We start from the raw sequence: 20,285 nt of genomic DNA, 5'->3' as shown, positions 1-20,285 counted from the left end.
TCCACATGAAACATCAGACTAGTTAGTCTACATGCCAAGAACCTCGTGCTTTCCTCATTTTACCTTACTATAGTACATCTAGTGCAAGGCACCCAATGTCTACGCAGCATATGCTTCTCAGGTCTGTCAAGATGGATCACTGGGCCAACAGGCTCTAATGCAGCTGGTGGATCCTGATCTGACACTCATGTCTCTCTTGTGAGGGAGAAAGGACTCTCATTCCCAGCCAACCCACTGGACACACTGGTTGAATCAACGTTGTTCCAATCTAATTTGTCAACGTGTTGTGGAATCTATATGGAAAATACATTAGATTTGAAAAAGGTCATCGACGTAAACTGTTGTTTTGAGGATGGAATGTCAACCACAGGATTTTGTTATCATGGTAACCAAATTGCAAAATAGATTAAACTTGAATAAAATATGTAGAATACATTTAAAACAATGTCAGATCTTCAAAGTTATATCCACTATCAGAAGAAAAAACAGGCTGGTCAGAACCCCTTACTGGAGAATTAATATGTCTACAGTAACCCTTTGGTCTCCCATCCAGGGCTTTAACCAGCCCTGCTTCGCTATCTTGGTTGTCCCTGACTACTACCAATGTGCTATTGTGGGAATGATTGTTGAGGGATCTTTGCCTGAAAAATGAAATACACTGAACAGAAATAAAAACGCAACATGCAACAATTTCAAAGATTTTACTGCGTTACAGTTCATATAAGTAAATCAGTCAATTGAAATAAATAAATTTGGCCCTAATCTATGGATTTCACATGACTGGAAATACAGATAAGTATCTGTTGGTCAAAGATACCTTAAAAAAGTAGGCGCGTGTATCAGAAAACCAGTCAATATCTGGTGTGACCACCAATTTCCTCATGCAGCGCAACACATCTCCTTCGCATAGAGTTGATCAGGCTGTTGATTATGGCCTGTGTAATGTTGTCCCACTCATCTTCAATGGCTGTGCCAAGTTGCTGGATATTGGTGAGAACTGGAACATGCTGTCGTACAAGTTGATCCAGAGCATCCCAAACATGCTCAATGGGTGACATGTCTGGCGAGTGTGCAGCCCATGGAAGAACTGTGGCATTGTGTTGTGTGACAAAACTGCACATTTTAGAGTGGCCTTTTATTGTCCCCAGCACAATGTGGACCTGTGTAATGATCATGCTATTTAATCAGTTACTTCAAGTTTATGCTACAACTGTCAGGTGGATGGATTATCTTGGCAAAGGAGAAATGATCACAAACAGGGATGTAAACAAATTAGTGCACAAAATTGAGAGAAATAAGCTTTTTGTGTATATGGAAAATGTATGGAATTTTTTATTTCAGCTCATGAAACATGGGACCAACACTTCATATGTTGAGTTTATTTTTTTATTCAGCATTGCTAACAAAATCATTCCAAAGGGTAGGTTTAACAGAGCAAATTAAATGTGACCATACTTTATCACTCATATTCTCCTGAGTGGTGCAGCGGTCTAAGGCACTGCATCTCAGTGCTAGAGGCATCACTACAGACACCCTGGTTTGAATCCAGGCTGTATCACAACCAGGCTGTGATTGGGAGTCCCATAGGGCGGCGCACAATTGGCCCAGCTTCGTCTGGGTTTGACTGGTGTAGGCCGTCATTATAATAAGAATTTGTTCTTAACTGACTTGCCTAGTTAAATACAAAACAATATACAGTAGAAGTCGGAAGTTTACATACACTTAGGTTGGAGTCATTAAAACTTGTTTTTCAACCACTCCACAAATTTCTTGTTAACAAACTATAGTTTTGGCAGGTCGGTTAGGACATCTACTTTGTGCATGACACAATACATTTTTCCAACAATTGTTTACAGACAGATTATTTCACTGACAATTCACTGTATCACAATTCCAGTGGGTCAGACGTTTACATACAGTAAGTTGGCTGTGCCTTTAATCAGCTTGGAAAACTCCATAAAATGATGTCATGGCTTCAGATGCTTCTGATAGGCTAATTGGCATAATTTGAGTCAATTGGAGGTGTACCTGTGGATGTATTTCAAGGCCTACCTTCAAACTCAGTGCATCTTTGCTTGACTTCATGGGAAAATCAAAAGAAATCACCTCAGAAAAATATTTTATAGACCTCCACAAGTCTGGTTCATCCTTGGGAGTCATTTCCAAATGCCTGAAGGTACCACGTTCATCTGTACAAACAATAGTATACAAGCATAAACACCCTGGGACCACACAGCCGTCATACCGCTCAGGAAGGAGACGCTTTCTGTCTCCTAGAGATGAACGTTCTTTGGTGCGAAAAGTGCAAATCAATCCCAGAACAACAGCAAAGGACCTTGTGAAGATGCTGGAGGAAACAGGTACAAAAGTATCTATATCCACAGTAAAAAGAGTCCTATATCGACATAACCTGAAAGGCTACACTTCAAGGAAGAAGCCACTGATCCAAAAGCACCATAAAAAAGCCAGACTACGGTTTGCAACTGCACATGGGGACAAAGATTGTACTTTTTGGAGAAATGTCCTCTGGTCTGATGAAACCAAAATAGAACTGTTTGGCCATAATGACCAACGTTATGTTTAGAGGAAAACGGGAGAGGCTTGCAAGCCGAAGAACACCATCCCAACTGTGAAGCGCAGGGGTGGCAGCCTCATGTTGTGGGGTGCTTTGCTGCAGGAGGGACTGGTGCACTTCACAAAATAGATAGCATCATGAGGATGGAAAATTATGTGGATATATTGAAGCAACGTCTCAAGACATCAGTCAGGAAGTTAAAGCTTGGTCGCAAATGGGTCTTCCACGTGGACAATGACCCCAAGCATAATTCCAAAGTTGTGGCAAAATGGCTTAAGCACAACAAAGTCAAGGTATTGGAGTGGCCATCACAAAGCCCTGACCTCAATCCTATAGAAAATGTGTGGGCAGAACTGAAAAAGCGTGTGTGAGCAAGGAGGCTGATTCAGTTACACCAGCTCTGTCAGGAGGAATGGGCCAAAACTTATTGTGGGAAGCTTGTGGAAGGCTACCTGAAACGTTTCACCCAAGTTAAACAATTTAAAGGCAATGATACGAAATCCTAATTGAGTGTGTGTAAACTTTTGACCCACTGGGAATGTGATGAAAGAAATTATAGCTGAAATAAATAATTCTCTCCACTATTATTCTGATATTTCACATTCCTAAAATAAAGTAGTGATCCTAACTGACTTAAGACAGGGTATTTTTTTACTAGGATTAAATGTCAGGAATTGTGAAAAACTGATTTTAAATGTATTTGGCTAAGGTGTATGTAAACTTCCGACTTCAACTGAATATCATTGTTAATGCTATTCAGGCCTATATAGCAACATTTGAAGGATATATACAGTTGAAGTAGGAAGTTTACATACACCTTAGCCAAATACATTTAAAATCAGTTTTTCACAATTCCTGACATTTCATCTTAGTAAAAATTCCCTGTCTTAGGTCAGTTAGGATCACTACTTTATTTTAAGAATGTGAAATGTCACTGTATCTGCTCCATCAGCATTCCAATAGTGGGAGCAGTGAGGGCAGCACAATTAGTGACAGTCTCATTAGGCACTTCTGTGGTTCTCCTTTGCACAGTTTCAGAAGCTTTCGTGCCCCATGGTGGGCTATTCAAGGGCCGGTCACTGAGAGGACCCACTCTCACCAGAGGGCAGAGAGTTGTGTGACTGTCAACTCCTATTATTGGTCTCAAATATTAGGTTAGCTTTCTCAGAATCCCTGTGAAGGAAACACATCTCAATCCTGGAGTAAAAATAAATTAGCAATGATTATTTTGTAAGTATTGTAACATGAAATGTAATTGTTACTCTTTCATCTTGATGTAGTATAGTATGATCCAAATCTGTCTGACATAATCTTGATTACATCTGTGTTACCACTCTCTGTTACTAAATAAAACACCATTGCTTCAAAAGGAGAGGGTAATAGCTATAGAATTTGCTGTCATCATCAAAGCCTTGGCTTCTCCTGCCATCTTATTTCCAGCTACAGTGTGTAGCTAGATCCTCAACTCTGATGTGAAGCCACTATTAGATTACAGTTTTTAGCTTGTTCTATTTGGTCCGAAATAGGATAGGGAGCTGTAGTCAGTTACTGGTTGACAGAGGCATGGCAGGATGCCATACTAATACTGGTTGGTGCCGCAGACCCATGAGAACTAGAGCAGTTTGACTTCTTGTTTAGCTATTATTTGTGTTGTCACACGTTGCCGCTCTGACCACGAGGGAAAAACACAGTCGTTTGGCTGTGGTGTTTTTGTCTTTTGATTAAGAGATGGTGCGTCATTGCACACTGATGGACATTGGATAGATCAATATTAGAAATAGAGCAAGTACAAACTAGATGAGAATTAGTCATCAAGGCCATCATGATAGACCTGATAACATGTTCTGTGCTTATTGTTTGGTTCACTAACATCCTATTTATTTTTCTTCTCTCCCCCCACTCAGTGCTGTTGTATTTCATAGGGACAACCTCGAGGAACCCCAACAGCCTATGACATTTTCTGTTTGTCTCTGGATTGAGCTGAGTCATGAAAATGTACAGTTTTATCAAAATGTCACAAGATAGAAATGTAGAACCTATCACTATAATAATCACCTTTATAGTTACCACTTTTACCAACTCCACGGAAAAGCAAGGAAACATGTTTTGACCAAAACTTCAAACAATCTTTATCTATTGTTTTGACCAGGGAGATCCTGCTTTTGAATACTTAGAAGTGCCTGTCAGAATGAGCTTATTGACAAATATTGCTATGTCTTGGCCTGCCTCGTGTGTGTGTGTGTGTGTGTGTGTGTGTGTGTGTGTGGGGGGGGGTGATAAACTCAAGGGTTAAACAGTAGTAAAATAGAGCGTCTGAAGACACGCCTTTCGGTAATGAGGCTCTATTCCAGAGATCACACCACTCCAAACCCCGCCCTACGCTTCTTGGGCTCCTCCCATTCCAACCCACCACTGGACAACATTGAAATTGCTCTGATATTGCCAAACATGATTACACTGTCAGGAGCATCTTTGTCTAACCTCTCGTCCCAAGCGCATCTGAATCCAGAACATAAGAGCAGAGGAACTGAACATCTTGGAAGCAGTGACTTTAAAATAAAACAATCGTTTTAACATTGTTATAGTTGTATCATAATACCTTATTGACAGTCAGAGTAAAGTGTAAATCATTTTTAAAAATTGGCTGCAGACTATGGGGCGGCTGCTGTGCGTGCTGTTGGTGTTCCTGGCTTGCTATGTTGTCCAAACAAGTAAGTATCTTTATTCTAACATAGGTCTACTCTAGTGTATCGTAAACTTAGGAATAATTCCCAATTCATTTGGTTTATTTGTTATTTGTTCCACTAATACATAGTGGCAAAGTAAGTATATTTTTAAACACAGCCTACCTTCTTGTTAAATAGTATGTCTATCGTAAATTATCAAGTTATCAAACGATTTTAAATGTTTAAATAGCCCACTCTTGGACATCGCCTGACGCATCACGACGGGGGAGGGAGCTTGTTATTTGTAGAATGTAGGTCAAATTTGTGTTGCATCTTGAAGAAGCTACGATAGTGTGCAACACAAATAGTTTCTTATTATTATCAGAACACAATGCGTAGGCGATTATTTATTTTGTCATTGCACTCACATTTACCTTTAGATACATTTACATGATCCATTTTTTACCGGAATTTGTATGAATGAACTACGTTAACAGCCTCTGATTTGTTGTTGGCTATGAGATTCCGTGGCCAATCAGATTTAAGAATGTGCAACAAGACGTTTCCGAAAGCTTGCTGTGGAATTAGTAGTAGTGCGTGCTGAGAAGAGCGGCAGTTTACAGTTTTGCACTATTGTGCAATACTTTTTTGTGCAAGACAATTATTTTGTTATTAGGCTATTGTTATTTTAAAGCTTTAATCCTACATCCATTTCAGGATTTATAAATTAAATGGATACTACGGGATTTTGCCAATGAGACCATTTACTTCCCAAGAGTCAGATGAACTCGTGAATACCATGTGGCCAGTATGAAGGACGTTTTAGGTAGTTTAGCGAGCCAATGCTAACTAGCATTAGCGCAATGATTGGGTATCTACCTACCTATATATACACCTATTGAATATAATTTTATTTAACTAAAAAGGTAATTTTAAGAACAGATTCTTATTTACAATGACTGCCTACCCTGGCCAAACCCAGACGTTGCAGGGTAAATTATGGGACTCCCAATCATGGCCAGCTGTAATGCAGCCTGGATTCGATCCAGGGACTGTAGTGATGCCTCTAGCACTGAGATGCAGTTCCTTAGAACACTGTGCCACTTATACATACCTAATGAGCTTAGTCCAGCTGTTGAACCCCATCAGAACCCAAAATATAAGCTTTTTTCCCTCCAATGTTTGTAAACGATTTAGGCTAAATAAAAAAGTAAAAACCTGCATAGTTTCAAAACGTGGTTGAAACTATAATGTTGATATCATGGATGGTCAGTCCTTCCATCCATAGTCTGGCTCTGTCTTTGAATTTGAGAGAGGTTACATTTCTTCAGGCCCATCCCTCAGCTTTTTACCAAAACAGAGGTGGGGTTTTGGTCTATTGTTTCAACTGCTCATTCTAGCTTTAACGTGCAAAAATCTCCCAAATTCAGGTACAGCAGATTACAAGTGAATTATTGTATAATTAGGCTACATAGCAAGGCTGCAATAGACTATATGTGTTCTCACCAACTGATGTAATAACTAGTCACATTGCAATCTAGATTCTCTGTTGTTCACTCATGTTTTTGACCCTTTCATGATGTATTGATGGCCCTATGGCATCATTGTGGTGGGCCGCCTTGAGAATTAAAGGAATCCCTCTTGCCCACCTCCACAAAGCATGACTTTTATGTATTTCTCCTGAGGCAACATTCCAACGTATTGGTTCAACACCATCTGCCCTGTATGCAATAACTTCCAGTGTTAGTGTGGCCAGTATAGAAATGTTTGGGAAAAAGTGCCAGGAACATGTTGGAACTGGCTCTCACACTCCTATCCATTGACACAACAGAGTTGTGTTGTTGTGAGAGCATCAGCAGTCTGAATCAGTTTGTGCTCATTCTCACATTGTCTATTGTCTTATCAGGAGGAACGGACAGCCCTCATATTGATCAGTAACGTGCAGATATATTGAGAATGTGACATCGAATGGGAGACTCACACTGGGAACTTGATTCAAACACTTTGCAAATAATCATAAAGAATACAGTTTTTGCCTTGACATTTTCTGAGGAACTAAATGGAGAGTGCTGAGCGATAAAGTAGTAGCAGAATGACATGCCCCATCTCAAAAAATATCTGTTCCATCACCTATTTAGAAAGTGGTACTGATTAACTGTAAGCCTGTGCAAATCACTTTATCATGCTATCTGTGAACCATGTCCATGCATTCTAAGTGTCATATGAAGATATTTTTACTTTATTAGCCAGCTTCAATAGCTCATCAAACAGTGGGCAGAGCTGTTTACTCTCCTCCAGCTTGTCCTGATAGGCGATGGAAGATCATTAAACACACCACACATCAGAGGACAGACAAACAAGTATACCACGTTACATTTCTCCCCAAGGTTAATCAGTAAACCTTGTCAGTCCGAGCCTTTGATGGACTGAACTTTAAGCCTAACCAAATGTTATTGAAGGCAGGGCATTCGCCTGCATCTGACCATCACTTCTCTCTGGGAATGAGGATAGGTGGATATGATAAAGAGAGAGAGAGACTTTGATAGCTTTTGATTAGAGTTTTCAGGTATTAAGTCAATATACTCACCTGGCCCTAGAGAGTCATATTGTGTGAGTTACTAGAACCCAAACTGTTTTCCAAGGGTTGGCAGTGTGAAATGTGATCACATCTGGGTATTATTTTATGTTATCTCTCAGTTGTGTGGGTATTCATTCACGTGTTGGTTTGCTCTTATTTTGTGGCTTGTCTTGTTCACTCATGAGGGAACTCTATAGATAAGACAACCAGGTAAGATAAGATTAAAGTCACTAATGATAAAACCTTTAAAGAAAGGGAATGCACATGGAAGAGGGTTCCACCAATACAGCTGCCCATAGTACACTCTTACATGGGGACAGCTGGGTCCAGAACTGGAATAGCAGTAACCTGTTCAGCTGTGGAGACATGGTGAATGAGGACATTGACTTCTCATGTTCATGCTGTTTGTTCACAGAGAAATATCTGTACTAGATGGCCCCATTTAATTTCCATCCACTTTCCCAGATCTGCTGTTGACATCTGTTGAATAGAACAGAACAAAAAGCACAGTTTATGACTAAAATATCTCAGTAAAGAAAATGTAAGCCAAACTATGGGCCTTCTTCCAATGAGCATAAATTGTTAAATCTTTCCAAATTCCCTTATTTACTTCCTTGAAATAACACGGTAGTGCAATTCAGTAGGTATTATTGTTCCTGAAACTGAAACCGTTGGTGAGAAACTAAAGGTTCACCTCACACTGGAACTGTCCTGTTTTGAAAATCCATCTTCGGTGGTCAGTAAAAAGAGTACCTAGCCCACTATTGTCTCTTCTGTTACTATCATGCAAACCTTCCGCTTGACCCAATCAGCTACCAGTGATGTGATTCAAGCTCCTCCCTCTGGTCAAGCTCCTCCCCCTGGCTCCTATCAGAAACAGGTGTCCATCCAGTGTTTTGAGGCCTAAGTGCAGGATAAGGAATTCCCAGTGGGATCTGGACACTGCTGTGAGTCATCTCTGTGGCCAGGGGCACTGATGTACAGTACAGTGTCTTAATTGGTTCTTCCAGTTCACTAACTAGGGTGATTTAGATAGGGGGTTGGGTGGAGAGCTGTAGGAGGTCTAGAAGGTCTTTGTTTGATGGATGAAGAGCATTCAGAACTGCATGAAGGATAATGAAGATGTTAAGGAGAACATATCATCAGCCAGTACTGTATGTCTACGATCTATTGTCATTTGTCTTCAGTCATCACCAACCAATTACTGACAAAAATCTACATTCTCCACTACCAATGGCAGGTGTAAACGTTAGTGTGTGAGTGTGTGCATGTGTCAGTGTGTTTGAGTTGTAGATTCTCCACATTCCTCCTCTATAGGCAGGTTGGAATTTGCATGTGTCTGTAAATGTATATGTGTGTATGTTGAGGGAGAGGGTCATAATGGTTCCTCTCCCACCCATACCCCTGCCTCTTTGTTGATGTGTTACCAGCATCCCTGCCATAGCCCACTGAACAGCCAGACCCTCCCCCACTCACTGTCACATATGACTGCAAGCTGGGAAATGAGACCCACCATAATCAACCTGCTCTGGCACTTTTGTTTTAACTCTACACATTCTGATTTATGATCTGCTCAAGTATTTGCCTCAGATAACATCCACAGAGTTACAGAAAACAGACACTTTTTCCTTTTCCTGTAGTTTATTATGTCAGGTTACAGGTGTTGAAATAATGTGTTGTGTTCTTGACTGACCTGACAGTATGTAGATGATAAAGCAGATAAATACCACTGGTTGTCCTATCCTGCTAAGGCTTTGCAGTGCCATGGGCTTGGCTTGCCACGCAACCCCTCTCGGGAAAGCATCTGATTTGTGTACTTTGCCAGGAGTACAAGTACCAGATCAGTGTGCAGCTATATACAGTGTCCTCTCGGGAAAGCGTCTGGTTTGTGTGCTTCCCAGAAATAAATAGAACAACAATTGGTTTCATTCATGAGAGATGTATTGTCCCATTATACAATGGATCCGAGGTTGTAAATGTTAGTCAGTTAAATGCTCCATAAAGCCCATTTTGATTTTGAGATTTTGCTGTTCACCAGAATGAATAGTCATGGACTGACCGTGTGGGTACGTGTGTTTTTCCCTTATAGACGCAGAGACAATATGCGGGACCAGGCAGTTCCTGTGTGGGAACGGGAAGTGCATTACGCTGAGATGGGTGTGTGATGACACAGATGATTGTGGAGATGGAACTGACGAGCTCCCCGGAACCTGCTGTGAGTAACACATACCGCCGTAGCTAATAGGAATACAATAGAGGATTGAACCACACTTCTAGTTCAACATCTTTTTCAGTTTCAGTAACTGATGGTTGTTCTCTCTTTTCGGTTGCACCTGTAGTGGCCAGAACATGTGGAACCACAAAGTTCAGCTGTGGTGGACATCTGAACCAGTGTGTTCCCAGTACCTGGCTCTGTGACGGCAAAGCAGACTGTGAGAATGGAGCTGATGAGCAGAGCTGTGGTAAGTGGTCCTGTCTTCTCCACTCTCTATTGTACCCTTCTTCCCAACTTACCTCCCAACATTTCCCCTTCTCTCATCTACTCTCTCTTTTCCCTCTCAGTCCCATTCTTTCCCAACTGATATAAGCCTGACAAATGAGGCTCCCCTCTAACACACACATCTCTGTTCCTCCCACAGCGCCCAAGCACTGCACAGATAACAAATTCCGCTGCAGTAACAGCCAGTGTGTGTCGGCCTCTTTTGTGTGTGATGAGGAGTTGGACTGTGATGACGGGAGCGACGAGGCTTCCTGCCCACCCACCACCTGTAGCTCCACCTCCTTCCAGTGCAACAACTCTGTGTGTGTGCCGCGCCTGTGGGCCTGCGACGGAGACGCTGACTGCTCGGATGGCTCCGACGAGTGGCCCCAGAACTGTGGGACGCGAGCCCCTGGGGGTGCCCCCAAGCCCTGCTCCCTTCGGGAGTTCCAATGTGGCAGCGGGGAGTGTATCCATAGCAGCTGGAAATGTGATGGAGGATTCGACTGCCTGGATCGCTCTGACGAGACCAACTGTAGTGAGTACATTCCCTCTCTCTTATTGCTTCTGTTAGCTATATTCGCTTGAATATTTTCTGTCTTTAATATGTAAGTTGCATATGGATTAATGACTGACCTCTCAATCTCTCCTTCTCTCCATAGGCCGCGTAACCTGTCGCCCCGATGAGTTCCAATGCCGTGATGGCAGCTGTATCCACGGCGGTCGCCAATGTAACAGCCAGTACGACTGCAGAGACTTGAGTGATGAAATGGGCTGTGTCAATGGTAGGCTCTTGCCCCACATAAAGCTACTACCCCTGCTTCTACTACTGTGACCTACTGGAATGGTAATACTACCTTTGTGTTATAGTCACACTCTCCTCTCCTCCACAGTGAGCCATTGCAAGGGTCCCACCAGGTTTAAGTGCCGTAGTGGGGAGTGCATCAGCATGGAGAAGGTGTGTGACAAGCAGCGTGACTGCAGGGACTGGTCAGATGAGCCTCTCAGAGAGTGTGGTGAGTATGAAGATGGAACATGTACATAGGGGGAATATTGTTTGACCTATGATTTGCTTCTCATGTAAAATTAGTTGGATGGAAACCATGAGAATGCTATCTAGCTGTGGCTGCTGAAAGAAAGAAGGAGTTGTGGAATGGTGTGTTGAACTGTCACTTTTCTCTCCTCTAACCCTCAATGCAGATTCCAACGAGTGCCTGTACAACAATGGCGGCTGCTCACACATCTGCAATGACCTGAAGATCGGCTATGAGTGCCAATGCCCCACCGGCTACTACCTGACGGACAAGAAACGCTGTGAAGGTAAAACTCCTTTCCACTATAGCTGCATGTGTGTCCACAGAGCTCAAAAAGTTGGCTCAATCAGCAGCCATATTGGATCTGATGTCCTTGCCAATGTGGACTTCAGACTGTACATCCTTTTGGCCTAGTGCCAGGCGATGTGCCCATTGATACCTTTGCCATCGTTCAATCCTGTATGACAGTGTAAAGCTGGTGCTATTGGGGTGAGAAGGTCTCTGTCCTGACTGGACCACTTCCCTGTGGAGCCATGATGACTCAGTGCTGTTACTGTCACACACCCTTCGTCTGACCCTACGCCACCGTTTACCTTCTCCAACACTGTGCCAATTACATAGACGTCATATCTGTCCTGTACCTCTTCCCACAGATATCGATGAGTGTGCCAACCCAGACATCTGCAGCCAGATTTGTGTCAATCATATGGGCAGCTACAAGTGTGAGTGTGAGGAGGGCTACCAGGTCGACCCAGCCACTAAAGCCTGCAAGGCCATCGGTAAGTATTTGACCTAAGAAAGTGTTTTTTGAATTTTGTTATCAATGTTCATAAACTTCAATTAATCTACTCAGTCTGCAACCCAGAGTTTGTAAGATTCTGGTTGAATGAAGCAGAGAAGAGTCCCAGCTTACAAAAATCAAAGTGTTTATTCACGAGAACATTCTGAAGTCCATTATACAAAGACATCCATTTTATAGCTGCGCACATACTTGCAGACAAACAGTAGGTGTCCTACGCACATACATACACACAAACAGTAGGTGAGTTGTATCCTTCTCCATAGTTCTCACCCCTGTGTATCACTACCCAGCCGACAGTTCCATTCCCCCGAGGTTGGTCCAAACACAGTTTAATTGTTCTTTTTTTTTTCTTTGGCACACACATACAAGTTCAAATCCTAAACTACGCCTTGCTCAGACAGTCTGTGTTTTTCCACTATACAGATACATGTTTAATTCTGACTAAAACTACACACATCATCAGATTATAATTTTATGATAATCCATTTCATACAATTATAAGGTTTCAGAGTGGAATTTTTTAATCATTATCTTTCAACATATACATTATTTTATCAGAAAGACTGAATGCTTACTTTGCTCATGTTTTGATCAAGTTCATTTTTATATTGTCATGGGTCATGCATTGCAGTTATTGGAACGATACTCTCTCGTCTGATCACACAGGCACTGTAGCCTATCTGTTTTTCACCAATCGCCATGAGGTGAGGAAGATGACACTGGACAAGAGTGAGTACACGCGTGTCATCCCCCGCCTGAAGAATGCAGTGGCTCTGGACATGGACATGGTTGCCAAGGAAATTTACTGGTCTGACCTCTCCCAGAAGAAGATCTACAGGTGAGCAAAGCTTCCATGTTACTTTTATCCATAGAGCCCTGTTGTATGCCTATTGCTCCCAGTGATATCTTGATGAGGATGATGATTATAATGATGATGATGGTATAATAAATATATTTTCTCTCTATTTTCCACCCTTCTCCTACAATCCAGCACCTCAATGGACTTGGCTGCAGACACAGCGCAACACAAAGTTGTGATTGACAGTGACATCGAAGCTCCGGAGGGCATCGCCTTTGACTGGGTCCACGGCAACATCTACTGGACCGACAGTATCCGCAGCAGCATCTCCGTGTCAACCGCCAACGGGAGCCGTCGCAAGACTCTCTTCCAGAATGACCTGGCCAAGCCCCGCGCTATTGTGGTCGACCCCCACAGCAAGTAGGTCCCACACTGGCTTCAGGAATGAGCATAATGACTGAAACATTGAGCCTACACGGGATATCTGTTGAATGATGACATGCTTCAATAAATGTGTTCTACTGCCTAGTTTCATGTACTGGACTGACTGGGGAACTCCAGCCAAGATTGAGAAGGGAGGTCTGAACGGAGGAGACCGTGCTGCTCTGGTCACAGACGACATTGTGTGGCCCAACGGAATCACCCTTGGTGAGCACTTTCATAACTTACCTTTGTGTGTGAGGGTGCGCATGCATAATTGTGTGTGTGTTTCTGCATGGTCACTCTGGTCTGACTAGTTTCTCTTGTCCTATCCCCTGGTCAGACCTGCTGAACCAGCGGCTGTACTGGGTGGACTCCAAGCTGCACAGCCTCTCCAGTATCGACGTCCAGGGTGGCGGCCGAAGGACACTCATTATAGATGAACACAGGCTAGCCCATCCCCTAGGCATCACTGTGTTTGAGGTGAGTGCCAAAATTACAACTTTAACTTTTAAATGAAAAGAAGTCTGAAAATAACCATATATATTTCCTATGTTTATGCAGAGATTAGAAATGTTTAAATGGAGTACTGTGTATTCTGTGTGTAGGAAAGAGTGTTTTGGACAGATGTCAGCAACAATGCCATTCTGAGTGCCAACCGTGTGACAGGCAGGGACATCAAGCCTGTGGCAGAGCACCTGGTATCCCCAGAGGACATTGTGTTGTACCACAACCTCAAACAGCCAACTGGTATGTATCAGGTCTCTCAGATTTTTAATCTTCCCATAGTTAGTTAGGTCAGTAGTTTGTTTATGCAAGAGTAGCCTTGGAGTTAGGCACCAATGGGTTTTGGCGTGACGGTTGCACCTCAGGGATGCATTTTATTCTAAGTGCTATTTTTGTGTCTGGAGCCTCAGACTATTACAATTAAGTTGCAATGCTGCGGTAGCATAGCAATAGCAATGTGCTTTCTATTGAGACAAACCAGTACCCAGACTGAATCCCCTCCTCCCCTCTGCCCCACTCCAGGCAGGGACTGGTGCAAGGTGGCCAACGGAGGCTGTGAGTTCATGTGTCTGGCAGCCCCCCAGGTGGGCCTACATTCCCCCAAGTACACCTGTGCATGCCCTGACAACATGCTGCTGGCCAAAGACATGAGGAAATGTGTACCAGGTATATATCTAGCTAGCACCCTCAGCCTCTCTATGTAGCATAACACAGGGGAAATATATGATCCCTTGCTTCCTGTATAATATCTAACCTAAGTGTTATCTGTATATTGACCAGCTGCACCAACACCTGCAGATCCAGTCAAGCCCATTGTTCCCGCCTCCAACCCCCCACCGGCACCCGCCCGCACCTCTACTGCACCTCCAGCCCGCGCCACCACTAAGGCCCCCATCATCACTACCACAATTATGCCTGCGCCTCCCCGCACTACCAAGCCTGTGCCACGCAACACCCAGCCTGCCCAGCCAGATAGACCCAGGATCCCCCAGGCCCAGACTACCACAGTGCCTCAAGTCACCACTCAGGGTAAGCATGACTTAAATGTGTGCTCTCATTAAATGCAGGAGTTATCAGCAATGAATATTTTTAAAGGTGAGACTTTCCTGAAACATCACACTTTGACATGGTGTATCATTGGTCTAAATCTGTCTTGTTTTGCACTTCAGACATCCACCATGAATTTGCTGCTATACCCTCAACCCCTGCAGCTGTATACATCGCGCTGCCTATAGGTAAGATGCTTTAACATCACTGACAGTCACCATGATTAATACACGCCAATGATTTAAAAACCCCACTTTAGCATCAACACAACCCCTCTGACCTGTATGTCTCTCTCTGTCTCTCAGCCATTGTGTGTCTGGTGGCCTTTGGTGCCGTGCTGCTGTGGAGGAACTACAGGCTGAAGAACACCAACACCATTCACTTTGAAAACCCAGTCTACCAGAAGACCACTGAAGACCAGGTGCACATATGCAGGAGCCACAGTCCAGACGGCTACACCTACCCACCGGTAAGAGGCCACTCTGTCATACACACTCAATCTCAATGTCACTTGGAGTATGCTCGTGTTTTTGTATTAGCATATGTAGCCTATTGTATGTTGTACAGTAGCTGTAGTTCAGTGACCTAATGTATTCCTCTTTGTTTCCTTCCTTCAGAGACAGATTGTGAGTCTTGATGATGAGGCTTGACCGTAGTGCTGCCGTTCCCTGCCAACACAAACGCTTTAAGAGGAGAGAGCAGAGGAGTAAGAGAAACATTTTATATAAGCTACCTGGACAATCTTATTTAATTTTTTTTAACCTCAAAGACATAAGAAGGCAGAGAAGGTGTCATACTGCTGACCAAACCACTGTGTGCTCAAAGACAAATGGAAGCTCTGGAAAGAAAAGCAGGAAAAGGAGGAAGATTTCTCATTCATGTGTCTTTCTTGCCCATTTGTGCACAATCCAAAGCCATAAGAGACCATCAACTCATCTCCACCAAGCTTGAGTTTTATTGGCTCATTCTACACCATAGTATTTTTCCCAGAGACTATTTGTCTGAACTGTGAAATGTCCTACAAATAGAAGACTGTTCAGAAGTTGAACCCCATTATGAAAGAACAGTAATGTAATTGTAATATTTGAGTGTTTTGTGTTTGTGAAGAAGTGCCCTTGATATATGAGGTGACTGCAACTTTATTTAACAGCACTTAGAATTGAGAAAAATCTATATTTTTTGTTACGTACAGTGGGGAGAACAAGTATTTGATACACTGCCGAATTTGCAGGTTTTCCTACTTACAAAGCATGTAGAGGTCTGTAATTTTATCATAGGTACACTTCAACTGTGAGAGACGGAATCTAAAACAAAAATCTAGAAAATCACATTGTTTGATTTTTATGTAATTAATTTGCATTTTATTGCATGACATAAGTATTTGATCACCTACCAACCAGTAAGAATTTCGGCTCTCACAGACCTGTTAGTTTTTCTTTAAGAAGCCCTCCTGTTCTCCATTCATTACCTGTATTAACTTCACCTGTTTGAACTCGTTACCTGTATAAAAGACACCTGTCCACACATTCAATCAACCAGACTCCAACCTCTCCACAATGGCCAAGACCAGACAGCTGTGTAAGGACATCAGGGATAAATTGTAGACCTGCACAAGGCTGGGATGGGCTACAGTACAATAGGCAAGCAGCTTGGTGAGAAGGCAACAACTGTTGGCGCAATTATTATAAAATGGAAGAAGTTCAAGATGGCGGTTAATCACCCTCGGTCTGGGGCTCCATGCAAGATCTCACCTCGTGGGGCATCAATGATCATGAGGAAGGTGAGGGATCAGCCCAGAACTACACGGCAGGACCTGGTCAATGAACAGAAGAGAGCTTGGACCACAGTCTCAAAGCAAACCATTAGTAACACACTACGCCGTCATGGATTAAAATCCTGCAGCGCACGCAAGGTCCCCCTGCTCAAGCCAGCGCATGTCCAGGCCCGTCTGAAGTTTGCCAATGACCATCTGGATGATCCAGAGGAGGAATGGGAGAAGGTCATGTGGTCTGATGAGACAAAAATAGAGCTTTTTGGTCTAAACTCCACTCACCGTGTTTGGAGGAGAAAGAAGGATGAGTACAACCCCAAGAACACCATCCCAACCGTGAAGCATGGAGGTGGAAACATCATTCTTTGGGGATGCTTTTCTGCAAGGGGGATAGGACAACTGCACCGTATTGAGGGGAGGATGGATGGGGCCATGTATCGCGAGATCTTGGCCAACAACCTCCTTCCCTCAGTAAGAGCATTGAAGATGGGTCGTGGCTGGGTCATCCAGCATGACAACGACCCGAAACACACAGCCAGGCTCCGTAAGAAGCATCTCAAGGTCCTGGAGTGGCTTAGCCAGTCTCCAGACCTGAACCCAATAGAAAACCTTTGGAGGGAGCTGAAAGTCCGTATTGCCCAGCGACAGCTCCGAAACCTGAAGGATCTGTAGAAGATCTGTATGGAGGAGTGGGCCAAAATCCCTGCTGCAGTGTGTGCAAACCTGGTCAAGAACTACAGGAAACATATGATCTCTGTAATTGCAAACAAATGTTTCTGTACCAAATATTAAGTTCTGCTTTTCTGATGTATCAAATACTTATGTCATGCAATAAAATGCTAATTAATTACTTAAAAATCATACAATGTGATTTTCTGGATTTTTTTATATTCAGTCTCTCACAGTTGAAGTGTACCTATGATAAAAATTACAGACCTCTACATGCTTTGTAAGTAGGAAAACCTGCAAAATCGGCAGTGTATTAAATACTTGTTCTCCCCACTGTAGAATTCAGAAATTAGGTATTGTAAATAACGTAGGTATTTATTTTACTTATGTCCGAGACTGACAAAATGTTGAGAAATAATGAGCATATCATATCTTTTACTATGTCTAGACTAATTTCTTTGCTCCTGAATTGTTTTAATATCAAAATCTGACTTAAACTAACACCTGAGCCACTTGTTGAAATGAAGCCCTTTGATAGTGAATGTTGTCTTCTATACATGAGCCAATTTAACCTAATACTGTATGTCTATGTTCCTTGGTAACACTATTGCTGTCAATTTCCCTAATATGGTGTTTAATTGCAAGCCAAGACAGTAGATTTAGGACAGTCTGTCTGAGATCTATCTTTCTCATTTTCTCCCTTGTCTAACTTTCTGTCATCCACTCATTCTCAAGCTTCCTGTCCAACTGTGTGAGAGCAGTATATAATTGTGTAATTCTTCTATGACAGAAAGCCTTAAAAAATTGGTTTACAGGACCATGTGACCATAGGAGCCATGTTCATTGTTCATGTGTCATGCAACAGTAGTACACAGACTACACTCTTAGAAAAAAAGGGTGCTATTTCGAACCGAAAAGGGTTATTGGGCTGTCCCCATAGCAGAACCCTTTGAAGAACCCTTTTGGGTTCCAGGTAGAACCCTTTCCACAGAGGGTGATATGTGGAATCCAAAAGGGTTCTACCTGGAACCAAAAATGGTTCTACTATGGGGACAGCTGGACCATTTTAAAACTCTTTTTTCTAAGAGTGTAGCATATCATGTCTTCATTCATGTTCAGAAACACAAGTTTCCTTTCAATGGTTTTAACAGAATTGTTTACTGGAGAGAGATATTTATTTGACTAAGTATAAACTGACTATGACAGTTCTAGGTACTGAAATAGAAGCCGTCCAAGTGCATTATATATCGTGCTGCTAACCTTTTAACCAGATGATCTATTCAAATACTCATGATAGTGCTGAGGTGGCTTTAGGCCACAATGTTTGACACCTCTTTCTCTGAGATCAGAGGGAAATTAATGTGTCTAACTGTTTACAATTAAATGTGTTTGACCTTGAGGATGTCACAGTGTTACAGGCATTAGACAGACAGAGAGTTTGGGTAATTACATATGGCCTAAGTCTAACAAAGATATTATTGTTGAGTCAGTGAAAGTGTTTGTTTATGTTTCCTTTTAATTCACGAGCCATATGGAATAAATCCAGAAATGTGTGTTAACTAACATCAACAGTGCAGATCATGAATATGTAAATATTATGTTCATAATGTATTTGTAAATATTCATAACAAAAAGTGGTCATGATGTCCCAGTGTAGAATTTGTACACCGTTAAACATTTGATGTACATAAAAAAATGCTTATATTTATTTTAGAATCATTACACTGTGAATGGTACTTTACTTGAAGCCTGAAGTTTTGGTCTGACAAGCCTTTTCGTGTTGTAAATGTGTCATACATACACAAACTACAAGTTACAAGTTAACTGTGTTAATTGTGTTCGCTGCCTTTGGTTTTCCAGAATTATTCAATATTGAGATGCTTTAGTAGTTTCAAAATAGTCACCTTTCACATAGATCTATCTATCTATTATATTCCATCAGATTTTTAGCACTAATTTGAGAATGAAATGTTTCCAGAATGACATTTCTTTAACCTTTTAGATAATAAGGGCACTACCAATGGCCATTACATTAGCAGGATGACAGCCTGTTGAATAACACAGACGTTCTGTAATTCCTGACAGAAGCATGGAAAATATGATGTATTTATTTATGAAATTGTATGATTGTAAATACACAAATCACACAGCTGTTTTATATTTCCGGACTATGTTGATTTATTGGGTTTAATTATATGGACTCAGACGACTGACCTTTAGTGTGAGCTTGTTTTTGTCTTAAAGAAAGAAAAAGGAGCACTCTGTTTCCGCACAGATCTGATTATTTATTGACGGGACGTAGGCCTACTTTTTGTTCAAGCTGGGATGAAGTGTGTATGGGTACTTTCTTTCCATATGTGGACTGCAATATCTCATCTTCATGTCATATTGCCAGGAGCATTCTGGTCTACAAAGTCATAATGACACCAGTTTATGTCAAAGCTACTGCACAAGAACACTTCAAGAGAACACTTTTCACAGCACACATCTCCAACTGAAACAATTTGCAGATTGTGGTGGCAGCCTTAAAAAACAGTGTCCAAGAATAACAGGAACAGCATCCAAGAAAGAAATGAGGTCTCAGGCTATATCGCTCAGGTCAAACTGTCTATGTGTCCTGGCAGCAGGCTCCCTACTGTAGACAAAGTTCAAGGCTGTGAAGGGAGGATAAATGATAACATACCAAGAAAACACACACACACGTCCGTACCTATGCATAGACATGAAATACATAAAAAACATACAAAACCACATACAACTCCATTCCATTCAGGTTGTGACTCTGGCTGCCATTGTGAAAGATGGAAAATTAGGAAAATGAGGAGAGTCCCCATCCATATTAGACTGTCATGGGTGCTAAATGACCTTGGACACTAGATTATGTTATAGTAGGACAATACTGCACACACTTAAAGATAAAGTAGATGCTGGGTTTGGA

General features: G+C 42.2%; 1 protein-coding gene across 1 annotated transcript; it reads left to right on the top strand.

Annotated features, from left to right (window-relative positions):
* The first annotated feature begins 5,027 nt into the window (after window positions 1-5,027).
* On the top strand, window positions 5,028-19,066 carry LOC135555456 (low-density lipoprotein receptor-like). The gene is made up of 18 exons (XM_064987896.1): window positions 5,028-5,286; window positions 9,909-10,034; window positions 10,159-10,281; window positions 10,459-10,836; window positions 10,961-11,083; window positions 11,192-11,314; window positions 11,499-11,618; window positions 11,986-12,111; window positions 12,801-12,972; window positions 13,126-13,353; window positions 13,463-13,581; window positions 13,697-13,836; window positions 13,962-14,103; window positions 14,383-14,526; window positions 14,641-14,889; window positions 15,030-15,095; window positions 15,213-15,376; window positions 15,525-19,066. Exons 1-18 carry the CDS (start codon window positions 5,229-5,231, stop codon window positions 15,555-15,557), a joined length of 2,634 nt encoding a protein of 877 aa, XP_064843968.1. The 5' UTR covers window positions 5,028-5,228; the 3' UTR covers window positions 15,558-19,066.
* The last annotated feature ends 1,219 nt before the right edge of the window (window positions 19,067-20,285 follow it).

Source organism: Oncorhynchus masou, chromosome 15 (assembly GCF_036934945.1).
Source record: "Oncorhynchus masou masou isolate Uvic2021 chromosome 15, UVic_Omas_1.1, whole genome shotgun sequence".
Classification (NCBI taxonomy): domain Eukaryota; kingdom Metazoa; phylum Chordata; class Actinopteri; order Salmoniformes; family Salmonidae; genus Oncorhynchus; species Oncorhynchus masou.
The sequence above is the reverse complement of the archived record's forward strand: the minus strand, read 5'-3'. Positions and strand labels throughout refer to the sequence as shown.